This window comes from Dipodomys merriami, unplaced genomic scaffold (assembly GCF_024711535.1).
Source record: "Dipodomys merriami isolate MVZ:Mamm:240054 unplaced genomic scaffold, mDipMer1.0.p SCAF_21, whole genome shotgun sequence".
Lineage (NCBI taxonomy): Eukaryota > Metazoa > Chordata > Mammalia > Rodentia > Heteromyidae > Dipodomys > Dipodomys merriami.
Genome location: NW_027203493.1, coordinates 3,827,547 through 3,840,662, shown reverse-complemented (window position 1 = coordinate 3,840,662; position 13,116 = coordinate 3,827,547). Strand labels below are relative to the sequence as shown.

Below are 13,116 nucleotides of genomic sequence, written 5' to 3'. Positions count from 1 at the left end.
CCTCTCTAGTGTCCCTCTAGGATCTGATTCCTTTAAATGTACCCCCTCTCCCCGCATCTGAGATTCCTACTCCAAGCTCTCCTGCCAGATAGACCCTTTTACCGTCACCTGTCTGCTCTTCCCTCTCTCTGTTCAGGGTTGCCTCTCCTCCTCTCCCTTTCTTCCCTTCCCACTATCACTAGGATCCTGTGGCTGACTGTGAGTTCAGCTGAGTACTTTTTTCTCTCCTCTTTCATCTTGGTGGGGTCTATAGCCAGTTCTCCTGTTGCTCAGAGATGTGGAGGCAGTTGCTAAGAGACAGTGAAACGTCATTACCTGGACCTCGAGGAAAAAAAGGGGGGAGCACAAAAAAGATAGGGGAGGGAGGAGGGATACAAGGAGGGGAGAGAGAGAGAGAGAGAGGAAAAAAGAAGGGAGGGGAAGAGGTGGCTCTGGCGGAAGCCACACACCCAGCAGCCTCAGCACCAGCAGTTTCAGAAAGAAGCATTTCGATTCTGTGAACTTTCTTCTAAGCATCCTTTCTTACATTCTCCATTCTGGGTACACAGGGACCCCTGGACAGGAAAACCACAGAAGATGCTAGTCTGGGATCCAGGAACCACAGAAGCAGAAACAGCCGGGGGAGGAGGAAGATCCCAGTAGGCAATCGGTTCTGAAGCAAGCAGCCAGAGAACCAGCCAGCCAGCCAGCAAGCAAGCAAGCAAGCGGGATTCCAGAATGAGAGTGGGAGAGCCCGAGTCTGCGGCAGATTGATGGCTGTGTCCTTGGAACCGAGTGAGTAGGCTCCTGAGGGCCTGTGGGAGGGTAGTGGGAGACCTTAGGGCTTAGAAAAAACAAATCTGAATAAAGAGGCCATGGGGTGATTTCCTAGGAAGCCGGCTGGAAGCAATGGGGAGAGAGGGTGGGAAGAGAATCAATGCTGGAGAAAGGGGTGGGGGGAGGACAAGTAAGGACAGCCAGTGGATAAGGAAGAAGCTATAACCACAGAGGGTGTCAAATGGCCAGGGGGCAAGGCTCTGAATATGCTACCGTTGCCTGACCAAGTGTGGGTGTGGGCTGGAGCTGGGGGCAGGGAGCTGGAGAGTAGAGTGTTTTGTGAAAATGGATGTTGGGATTGGGCGGGGGCAGTGGGAGGGGGGGAGATGGTGGGGGCACATGGGGCGGGGGTGGGAAGGGGGCTCTATAAAAGTGTGTGTAGAGAGGGAAGGAGAAAAAATGGGGAAGTGTGAACTTGTGTGTATGTGTGAGAGAGAGGTGCTGAAAGTGTTTGAAAGCGGTGTGCAGACAATCAGAGTATGAATTCAGGTTTTTCTTCAGGGGTCTCAGTTGAGGGTGGGGTGTTTAGCGCTGATGAGGACGGAGCTACGGGCATCTGCAGAAACATCCTGCTGAGGACAGCAACCAGGGAGGAGGCTGGCTGCAGGTCAGGTGGGGTTCATCATTGTTCACCGTGACAGCGGCATCAGGCTGGGCTCCGAGCCCAACGTGGTCCTCCTGTAAAACAGGAAACAGAGAACTTTGTCGTTGGCATGGGGTCCAATAAGACACAGGAGGAAGAGAGGAAGAAAAGGGAATGAGTGAGGTGGAATGAGGGATCTGGCTAAGGGGGACAGGGATGTATGTGGAGGGTCCTGGCTCTCTCTTCCTGAGTGCTTTCCTTGTTGACAGAGTGAGTTCAGCCCCCACCTGCTAAATACGCAAGCTCCCTGAGGGAGAAGCGACTCAGAGAAGTGGCCAAGGCTTTCCTAGCTGACCTTCGTCCTGTACCTCCTAGACTCAGAACATTTTCCAGCTGCGGTGGCCCCCCAATAGTGGCAAGTCACTTGGGGGTGCTCTTTCTTCTTCCTGGGGAGCCATGAGCATCCCTGGGGATTACTGTATCCGCCGAGACTGAGAAATACTCATGGAGACCTACTTGCTCCCAGGCTCCTTTTCCCAAATTCCCACCCAGGGCCTCCCTGAACTCAAGACCACTGGGCCATCAGGGAAAATGGCCTCTGAGACCTTGAATGCTTTTCAGTCTCACACCTGGGGCAGAGTGTAAACTTTCTGAGAAGAACTGCCAGGACCTTTAAAGGCCACCTTTCATCCCCCTTGCCCCCTCCCTCCTACCTCTCAGTGCCAAGAGGAAGCATCCAGAAGGCATGGGTTAGCAGGGCACACATGACCTGCAGGGTCCCTTTCAGGACCTGCTGGCATCTGTTCCAGCCTCATCCTCTGCTCCTTCCTTTCTCAAGTTTTGATCATCTTTTCATACCCTGGGAGATCTCCACTGGATTTCTAGGCCTCCCTCTAGGGTCCAAAACAGAAGAGACTTCCTGTGGCTCTTCAAGATGCCCTTTGGTGCTTTAGAGGCTCCAGGAAAAGCTTGAGCCGAAACACTCCATGCTTAGCAGCCACACCTCCGGGACTCAGGCCTCTGATGTAACTGCCTCCCGGTGCCCTGACTGTTGGACCCATGGACCCAGCCCTGATGGGCTCCCTTCAGCACTGCTGTTGCCGGCTGCCCAAGATGGGTGACACCTGGGCCCAGCTTCCCTGGCCTGGGCCCTTCCACCCAGCCATGCTATTAATCTCTCTCCTTTTGGCCGCTGGTGTTGTGCATTTGGAGGCAGGTACCAGCTGCCCGGTCCTTTGTACCTGCCACAACCAAGTGGTGGACTGCAGTGGCCAGAGGTTATTCTCTGTGCCCCCAGACCTGCCGATGGACACCCGCAACCTCAGCCTGGCCCACAACCGCATCACAGCTGTACCGCCAGGCTACCTCACCTGCTACATGGAGCTCCAAGTGCTGGACCTGCGCAACAATTCCTTGATGGAGCTGCCCCCTGGCCTCTTCCTGCATGCCAAGCGTCTGGCACACCTGGATCTGAGCTACAACAACCTGAGCCATGTGCCGGCTGACATGTTCCAGGAGGCCCATGGGCTGGTGCACATCGACCTGAGTCACAACCCGTGGCTGCGTAGAGTACACCCCCGGGCCTTCCAGGGCCTTGTGCAGCTCCGGGATCTGGACCTCAGCTATGGAGGCCTGGCCTTTCTCAGCCTGGAGGCCTTGGAGGACCTGCCTGGATTGGTGACGCTGCAGATCGGGGGCAATCCCTGGGTATGTGGCTGCACCATGGAGCCGCTGCTGAAATGGCTGCGAAACCGAATCCAGCGCTGTACAGCGGGTAAGAGGGCATGGCTGGACGGGGGTGGGGGGTTACAAGGGGAGGAATTCCTAAAGCATAGATTCCCGAAGAAAGTGAGACCTCTAGGTGTCCCATTTTGTACATCTGTTCTTTTATTTTTTCTTTCTTTTCTTTGCCAGTCCTGGGGCTTGAACTCAGGGCCTGGACACTGTCCCTGAGCTTCTTTTGCTCAAGCCTAGCACTTTACCACTTGAGCCACAGCACCACTTCTGGCTCTTTCCTGTTTATGTGGTACTGAGGAATTGAACCCAGGGCTTCATGCATGCTAGGCAAGCATTCTACCTCTGAGCCACATTCTCAGCCCCTACATCTATTCTTTCAATCAACAAACATGAGTTGATTTTTTTTTTTTTTGGTGCTGGTCCCAGGGACTTGAACTCAGAGCCTGAGCCTTGTTCCTGAGAATTTTTGCTCAAGGTTACTGTTCTACCAGACTTCCAACTTTGGGGGAGTTTGTTGGAGAGAGGAGACTTACGGACTTTCCTCCCTGAAGTAGCCAGGGAGGAAGTAGGAAAGCTTTCTCACACCTAAGAACTTGGCATGCATTTATCTCATTGAATCCACTTTTTATCATTCCCATTTTACTGGGGGCGGTAGGGGGGAACTGAGATTGAGAATAAGGAAAAGGCTCTTCCAGAGTCATCTCATGTACAAAGCAGTAGAGCTTTAGCTATAGCTCAGGTTCATTGACTTCTCCGCATTTGTTCTGCACTACCAGGCTCCTTTTGAATTCCTTTGAAGACATGGTAATGAATAACACTATTTATTTTAATACGTACTATCTGCCAGGCCTTATTCGAAGTTTATTTTGTACTTTTGTTTATCTTACCCTCACAAGAACTCCCCTGCTCTCTGTAAGAGGAAAACAGGGAACAGAGAGGTGGCGTGTTTTGCCCAAAGTCACTCAGGTACTGATTAAGTCAGGACTGGAACCTTGGAAGTCTGGCTATACACCCTCAAGAGTCAGGCTCTGGACTAACAGTCCAAGTTGTGGTCTGCCCAGAGGGCCTCATCAGAGTCCTCAAGCTGTGTTCTTGGATGGGAAACTGAGAAAGAGAGCTGAGATGTAGCGATTCAATCCGCCAATCCCAGATGGAGAGTGGAATGGAGGCCTAATGGAGTCACACTGGTTTGATGGATCCGGACCTCACCCTGGGTGTCGAAGCCTGACCCAGAGGCCAGCAAAGTTCAGCAGTGGCCTCAGCCGCCAGCTCTCCCATGTGACTACACCTAACACATGCTCCCAGCCTCAGAATAATAGTAGTCACTAGGATCCCATCCCTGGACTCTGTCTGCTCAGAAGAAAAAAAAATAGTGTTGAATGAGGTAGGAAAGAGAGGATGACTGAGTGGGGAGCCCTAGACCAAAATAGTATGAGGGGGCCTGTGGGTCACGATTCCAGTGTTTCCACAGAGCTGTGGGAGGAAGTTCTCCGGGACTGAAATAGCTGGGGACTGAGATGGGACAATGCTGGGGGGCAGGAGGAGGTGGCTGCCTGAAGTAAGCTCCCCCCCAGCCCAGCCTCTGCAGACTACGTCTTCCCTCTCTCCTGTCACCAGTGACAGAAAGGGCCTTTGGGTGCTTAGCTCAAGTTCACAGAGGGACTCCTCTTCTTTTGGGAAGCTCTAAAAATCCCTGCTCCCCTGCAGAGGCCTAGGCTCCCAGCAGGCAAGGGAGTTGTCCATGATCGTAACAGCACAGCCCCACACAGCAGGGCAGTTTAGGGACCAGAGCTCCTGAAAGGGACAAAGGCCATCCACAGACCCATCGTAAGAGGCAAGCAGGTCCCCAGTTCCTCCCTACAGCAGGTCTGTCCCATGGCACACTGACCACCATTCCTCATGGAGACAAACCCTTGCCAATGTAGACATCGTCAAGTGATGTGGTCCCTTTTAGGTCTTTTTTTTTCACCCCATTACTTCTTCCCATTTTTCTTTGTGGGATTCTCAGTTGTCTTTGTGTTTTTTTGAAGAAGGATTCAGACAAGAAGAACTAAAGGATACTACTAGGCTACACTCTGACTTACTGAGAGCTTTGTCAGCCCTCTCCCCACCCAGCTTCCGGCCTTGCATCCCGTGTCCCGCCTTGCATCCCGTGTGTCCTGCTGACTGCTCCCAGCAAGTCCTTACCTGTCTGTGTACTCTGCTTAGGTGCCCAATAGACTTTGGAGCTGAGCATCTTTTCTGTTTCTAGAGGAGTGCTTCCTGCAGGTCAACTCCAGATGTAATCCTGGCCCAGCCAGGGGACTCAAGTCCAGTGCCAATAACCTAGAGGGACAATTTAATCTAGAACTTGTCTTCTCCTCAGCTCAAACCTGACCTCCCATTTCTGAGAATGAAGATACGCATCCATTTGTCAAAAAGATCAACTGAAGTCCATCCATTTTCTTCTCTGCCCTCAAGAATCATATAATGAGTACTTGACTTTTATATACCCTTAATTTAAATACTCCATAATTTTAAAAAAAAAACTTCACACTGACTCTTAGGAAATTTAAATTGGATTTTTGCTCTTCTTATAGAGGCAGAACATAAGACACAGAAACACACACACACACACACACACACACACACACACACAAGACTTTCCCAGGGTAAAAACTCAATTAACATTTATGGCTTGAACAAAGGTCCAGCTGGCTCTGAAGCCAGTGCCCAGCCCCACATGGCAGAACTGTTCCCACACTCCACTCCTAACTGCAAGGCAGAGTCAGATCCGACTACTGACAACCACCAGGCCCCTAAAGAGGTGAACTTAAGAGGGAAAGGGAAATTCTGGAGAAGACAGCAACCCAGAAAAGGAACAGCCCCCTTCACACAACTAGTGAGAGATGAAAACTTGACCCAGGATTATAGCTGCAGAATCCATTGCCTTGACCTATTCTCTGTGTCTGGAAAAGCCCCATAGGTTAGCAGAGGGACTCCTGGGTAGTAGACAGACCTAGGGCTTTGGACTCAGTGTCCCGTATTCACTTAACAAGGCTTCATTGTGGGTTGGGAAGGTGGCTCCGTGGTAGTACGCTTGCCTTGCATGCATGAGGCCATGGTTTCGATTCCTCAGCACCACCTAAACAGAAAAAGCCGGAAGTGGCACTATGGCTTAAATGGTAGAGTGCTAGCCTTAAGCTGAAGAGCTGAGGGACAGCACCTAGACCCAGAGTTCAGGCCCCGTGACAGACAAAAACAAAAAACAAGGTTTCATTGTACACCTGCTCTGGATATTACACTCTTCTGCTGCTGAGAGTACAATGATAGAAGCTTATCTTCAAGGAGGAGAAAATGCACAAAAGACGAGCTGTCAGGCAATGATAAATACCATGGGAGAAAAATGATAGAGCTGTTGTTTAAATAATGGAATTGTCCCCCTGGGGAAAGGAGAAATGGGGTGTTATTTTATACAGAATCATAAGAGAATGCCCCACTAATAAGATGATATCAAGCAAAACCCCAAAGGAGATGAGATGTGCAGATACCAAGGGGAAAAGCCCGTTCATCAGGAGCAAGTGGAAAAGCACCCTCTCCCTGCTAAAAGGAGATGGCTTGGGGTCATGGGAGATCAGAGGCTTGTATGGCTGGAGCAAGATAAAGAAGAGGCAGAATGAAAGAGCTGGGGGATTATCCTTGGAGCCCACAGTGAGGATCCTGACTTTCACCCTACAGCTAATTAATTCATTCATTAATTAAAATGGAAGGTGTTGAGCTGAGAGTGAGAACACTGGCCTTCAGGCTTGAAGGGAGCACTCACTCCACTGAGTGTGTGGAGAGGGCTTAGAGTCATAAGCCCTGAACTAGTAAGAAACTACTGGAAAAGACAACAGTGCCCCCACAAAAAAAAAAATGCCTGAGACTCTACCACAGGAGTTTTGGCAAATTACTAAGCTCTCTGAGCAGTAATTTTTTTTCACACCTATAAAGACAGGTATAAAAATGCCTTAAGTGTCCTTGAGGAGACAGAAGAAGATAAGTAAACTGGCAGTGTATGGAGGAAACCCAATAAGGAGTAGGGGTGGGTCTTCTCCATTCCATTTTGCTCAACCCTGCCCATGTTCTGTGTTGCAGATTCTCAGCTAGCTGAGTGTCGAGGACCCCCTGAAGTTGAGGGGGCCCCTCTCTTCTCACTCACCGAGGAGAGTTTCAAGGCCTGCCACCTGACTCTGACCCTGGACGATTACCTCTTCATCGCCTTTGTGGGCTTCGTGGTCTCCATTGCTTCTGTGGCTACCAACTTCCTCCTGGGCATCACCGCCAACTGCTGTCATCGCTGGAGCAAGGCCAGTGAAGAAGAGGAGATTTGATACCGGTACCTCTCATCCCTCCATGCTGCATTGCCATCGCTGATAACCATCGGAAACCCACCCTGGCTGCCCACCCTGGTTCCACGGCACCTCGGCACCTCCATCGTGGCTCAAACAAGGTCGGGACACTAACTTTGTGTGAGCATCTGTCCACTGGGGGGTCAGGCACTGTGCCCTTAGAAACTGGGGAATGGGATAAATCCAACTATTCCCTTGCACTCAAGGTGCCTGCTTCTAGTAGAGGACAGGAAGTCCATCCTGACCCCTTGACGACCATTGGTCTGAGCACGTAGTCCTGGGAGCCCAGAAAAGAAGTCATCAAGAATTAAAAAACTAAATAAACAGAGTGGAGGGACTGGTGAGCTGGGTCATCAAAAAAATAAATAAATAAAAAGGTTTCCTGTGTCAAATAGACCAAGAAGGTTGGACAAAAGCAAATGACAGAGGCCACAACATGTATGGTGTGTTGAGAACTGACTGCGAGGGGGTCTGGCATAGGACCAAACCTTTCCCTATGATACCCAGTCTCTAAGCCCTCCCTACTGCCAACCATTGCCTCCTGGGAATGAGAATGCCTCCCTGCCAGTCCCTTTGGCCTCCTCCTACCACCAGCTCTGAGGTGAGACCCCCCCCTCTCCCACTGACTACCCCCACATACAGAATTCCCCAGCTGTGACCTGCAGGCGAGGTCCAGGGAGCAGGCTGATCAGATGGACACCTTCACTGCCCTTCCTCCTACCCTTGTCTTCCGCCTCTCACTTAAGCCTTGGCTTTAGAAGAGGAAGGCAGGTACTCTACCCTTCCCCACCCCCCACAACAGAGCAGGAAGAATCCTGAAATCATGGGACCCCAATGATGTGACTGTTCTTGACACGGTGCTCACACCAAAGGATCTCACCAGGAACACGTACTGTGGGCTACAGATCCATGGCAGAAGAACATAGCTACCACCATCACGATCGACCACAGGAGGGTATTCGTTTTCTTCTAAGCAACACACTTATTTAAGAATAAGGGTGGCAGAGCTATTAATTCAGGAGCCCCTGCCATGGCAGGCTCTGTGCTCTCTCCACAGACAATCCCCTCTACATACACAGCAATCTTTTGAGGGGAATGTTCTGGTGGCTATTTTGCAGAAGAGGCAATTCAGGTTCAGAGAGGTGGAAAAGTCAACATGCCATTTGATGATCACAATCAAGTCTTCACTGTTTCTACTGCCCCCTCAACGGTGATGTTCCAGTGGGGAACATGACAAACTCTATCAATTCAAATCCAAGTAGTGCTGATGGAGTTGCTGATAAGGGCCAAGCACTCTTCTGGGTGCGACTATATCTACCGACTCATATATTTCAATGCTTACAGCAACACTGCCTAGTGGTGTTTATTGTTCCTATTTTGCAGTTGTATGTAGAGAGCTGCATAACTTTATCCAAGGTTATCTGGACCGACTCCAGAAAAGGAGGTAACAAGCAGAACCATTCAGGGAACTCGCATCTAATCAGTCAATAACCAAGTAACTACATGTAAAGCACAATTATCGTCATCATCATCCTCTTTACCATAGTTTCATCTGCTTCCTCACCTTCCCTGTCTGCTTTAGCACTAGTTTGGGAAGTGCTTTTGTATCCATCTCCTTGGCTTTTTATAACCTCATGTGGGACACTAATCCAAACATCAGAAAGGCTGGTTTATAGATAGGAAAGTAGAAGTTCAGGACTGAGTCTGACTTGTGCTTGAAGTAACAACCCAAGTGTGACTAGAGTAGTAAAATTCACTTAACTCCATTGTGGTTCTCTTTCCCCGGAAGCCTGGGGAACAGAATACCTTGGAGGAGTGAGTAGAAGGACTCTAGAATTCAGCCATCATGCACATGCTAATAGATCATCTAAACAAAAGACATAGAACCCAGCTGTGCATGGAGATGTGTTCAGAGCAGCCCAAGTTATACAGCCTCTGAAATGGAGATGCAGTGTATATATAAAGCATCCAAACTTGTGGCCAGTGGCAGCTGTCATATACAATAATAGTAATCATAATTAATAAAATCCTTGGGAAGCAGTGAGGAGTGAGGTCCACTCCTACCTCCACAGGGGCTGGAAGACCTAAGGCACTGTCAGGGCTGGCCAGGGTGAGAATGAAAAGAGGGACTTTTCTTCTCTTACCCCCCCCAGCCCCAGCAAGCATCCATCACCCCCATCCTCCAGATAAACATGAAATGAAGGAAGGAGACTATGAAATCCTGTACAAAGTCTTCCCTCACTCATCTTCCCTGAACTAATCTACTAAACACTCCCTCAGAAACTTGAACTAATTTTGTGTCCCCAGGCCATGTGGGCCAAGTCCCTGCCCCTGTGACATCTGACACACAACTAAATACCTGCTTTCTCCTTTCATTGTGTCTAAGGGTAATGGCCTCCAGCCACTTCCTACCAATCAAGCTGACAGCCTAAAGTTTGGGGGAAAGAACTTTTAGAAATAATAGTCCTGACTGAATAGTTTAACTACCTATAGAGGAACACTATGCTCATCTATAATAATCTCCTGGGGACTCGTTTGTTGAATTGTAACTAATATATTTTAAGATATGTACCTATTCTCTTTTTGTGCATAGAACTAGAACTAGACAAGATGCCAAATGTCCCCTTGAGATCAAGCCTTCTTTCAAGTGGGACAATTTGATCTCCACTCATGGTGACATTTTGAGGAGGATACATGGCCTTTAAAGAAAAAACTTTCTCTAGCTACTAGAAGGTCCTCCAGTTACCTCAAGTATAGTGAGGGAGACATTGAACCTCCCTACTAGCGACAAACTCATCCACCACCATACCACCACCATCTTGTTCAGACTGTTAGAATGAAATTTCTAGAAATAAGCTGGCAATCCTGGTTGTGATTCTTCTCATTTCTCTGGTGACCACTAACCATTGTTCTTTCAAGGTTTTATCGAGTTGTTCAGCACTGGCTAACACAGATGTGATGGGATATCTCTATGTGTCTGTCTGTGAGGTTCTGTTTGTGCTGGTTATCTTGTGACTTGGGGAGAAAATATCTCTGTGGGATTAGAGTCCAGTTACCTGACACCATCCACTTAGCCATCAGACTACTGCATTCTTTAACATATCCAGATGGAAACCCACTAGGCTTGGATGGGTCTGGCTGTGTAGAAAATACAAAAGGAGAAAACTCTGAGGCAGAAGCCTGTTAATGAGAACCTGACTTCCTTTGCTTGCCTCTCTCCTTTTCTACGACTCAAAGATTTACCCTCATCACCGATGTTTCCTTCATGTTGGGTCTGAAGATATCAACGTTTAATCAACAGAACTATCATGATCAAAATCTGATGCAAAAAAAGATTCCTTAGAAAAAGATCCCACATCTGCACCACTCCACTCTGGATACCCTAAAACTCATTATTATTTTTTCTTCTTCTTCTTCTTCTTTTCTTCTTCTCCTCCTCCTCCTCCTCTTCTTCCTCCTCCTCCTCCTTCTTCATTCTTACCATAATTCCCCAGGAGACCTTGAAGAACTAGGTCACCAGAAATGTGATAGCATTTCATGACCTCTTTCAAGCAACTAGATATCTGAAATCTGAACAGACACAGGCATTCCTCTTCAGTTCTCAAGGAGTTCCAACAATTCCATTTTCTCTACAGCTTTCTTTGCTGACAGTTTTTCCAATGGTAGAACAAAAGACAACACCTTTACTCATTCCTTAAAAGATCATCTCCCCCAAAAAGCTAGAGAAATTTCTCTACTCTTCACCCTAGAAGGAAGTCAAAGAGCAGTTGGGGAAGGGGAGTGGCTAATCACAAATCACCTTCATGTTTGCTACCATTTGTACTGGAGAGTTGGGACCCATAGAACTCTTCATTTTCAAAGCACTGTTTTGCAAAGCACTGAATGCCTGGTGGTGGGAGGGGGAGGGAGGGAGAGGGGTTCAAGAGAAGATGCCAACCTTTGTATGGAGATGATTTTATAACCATGCACTTTTGTAACTGTGAAGAATTTTTCATAAATGTACATTAATAATAAAGAGTGTATAGTTTAACAAATTTTCTAAAGAGTTGTGAAGAGGAGGGAACAGGAGGGAGGCAGAGAAAGAAAGAGAGGCAGAAAGGAAGTAGGGAGAACCGAAAGAATGTGTGCCAAAATATACACACAAAAAGGTCTATGGGGAGGGAGTAGATAGAAATAATTAGGAGATGTGCCAGCTACGGAGGGGCATGTGTGGGAGTTAAAGACACATTGCAGAAGCATATTTCTTTCAGCCAGGCAAAAAAGAATATTTGAGAGTCTATATGTAGGCATATTTTGGTAATCTGAAATTACACAAAGCAGAAAGCATATGTTTTAAACATGTTGGTGTTTGCAATTTGGGTCATCCATAAAACATGCCAAGGCAAGTGGGTGTGCCAATCTAATTAGCATCACTATGGAGTATTTGCCAGTATTTGCCACAAGCTCAGGCATATAGGTAAACCCAGCATCTGATGTAGAGGATGGACAAGGACATCACTGGTCTAAGTTCAGTCTGTGTTATCATAGATTAATAAAGGAGGAAAAGGATTCTAAATTATCTAGGTCTTCTGACTGTTTCCTACAGAATGGCAAGCATACTTATATAAGTACTGTGAGTTTACGGCCATACTACCTTGAAGGTACCTGATCTCATCTGTAAGTACAATAGCAGCAGAGTTTAAGTAGGAAGTGGCTCTGGGCAGGAAGTCAATCCAAGCAGGAAATAGATCTAAGTAGGAAGTGGTTCCTTCCACCAAGAGAGAAAAAAAATCCTGTATTCCTCTTAATTCCAGTTGCCACAGGCTACAGACAAATACTGTACTCACTGAGTAAGGCTGCTAAAAGGCATACAGACATTTCTGATAAATAGAGAACATCCCTCATTATAATCAGATCTCCTAGATAGATTCTTACATATAAACTAGACATATCCTCTCTTATACTTTCAGTCCTCTAGATTACTTACAACACCTTATGCAATGTAAATGCCATGTAACTAATTGGTATACTATATTCTTTAAGGAATCCTCATTCAAAAAATAAAGATCAGCACATGTGCAGTCCAGAAACAATTAATTGTAAATATTTTTTGCCCTGAGTTAGCTAAATCTATGAATGCAGAATCTGAAGGTAGAGTAGAAGGTGAGAGAAAATCAAAGGGCATTAGGGAAATCCAACAAATTCTGTGTGTTCTGTTGTGTTCCTTTTGATGATTGCATCAGTCAAGGTAGGTTAATTGTGACGGCAACGGGTCACAAAATCTCAACAGAATAAAGATTTCTTTATTGGACTATTTATCCAATACTTACCTCCTCTGTATGTCACCTTAAGTCCTTCTCATTTTATAGAATCACATGTCAAAAGCTCTGCTCCACACAATAATTCAGAGACCTAGAAGGTCACCCTTTAATGGCTCTGCACATCCCTAAGTTTACAAAACTCTCCACTGAATCTTCTGTAGCATGGAGGATCTCGGGGAGATGTGCAAGGAACAGAACTGAATGCTTTGGACCTCAATTCTATCCAGAAGAGAGTCTCATGACTCTTCTAATTTCAAGAGGATAGACTAGTTATGTACCTAGAAAGCAAAGACTTTAATCAACCCTGTCT

General features: G+C 47.5%; 1 protein-coding gene across 1 annotated transcript; it reads left to right on the top strand.

Moving 5' to 3' along the window:
• Window positions 1-363: 363 nt before the first annotated feature.
• On the top strand, window positions 364-12,139 carry Lrrc55 (leucine rich repeat containing 55). Its single transcript, XM_070032318.1, has 3 exons — window positions 364-774; window positions 1,669-3,173; window positions 7,253-12,139. Exons 2-3 carry the CDS (start codon window positions 2,459-2,461, stop codon window positions 7,486-7,488), a joined length of 951 nt encoding a protein of 316 aa, XP_069888419.1. The 5' UTR covers window positions 364-774; window positions 1,669-2,458; the 3' UTR covers window positions 7,489-12,139.
• The last annotated feature ends 977 nt before the right edge of the window (window positions 12,140-13,116 follow it).

Bases quoted from the DNA above. Each gene is read 5' to 3' on its own strand.
- Lrrc55 (XM_070032318.1), top strand. From the start codon at position 2,459: ATGGACCCAGCCCTGATGGGCTCCCTTCAGCACTGCTGTTGCCGGCTG. The intron at 3,174-7,252 runs GTAAGAGGGCAT...TCTGTGTTGCAG, and splicing joins AATCCAGCGCTGTACAGCGG to ATTCTCAGCTAGCTGAGTGT.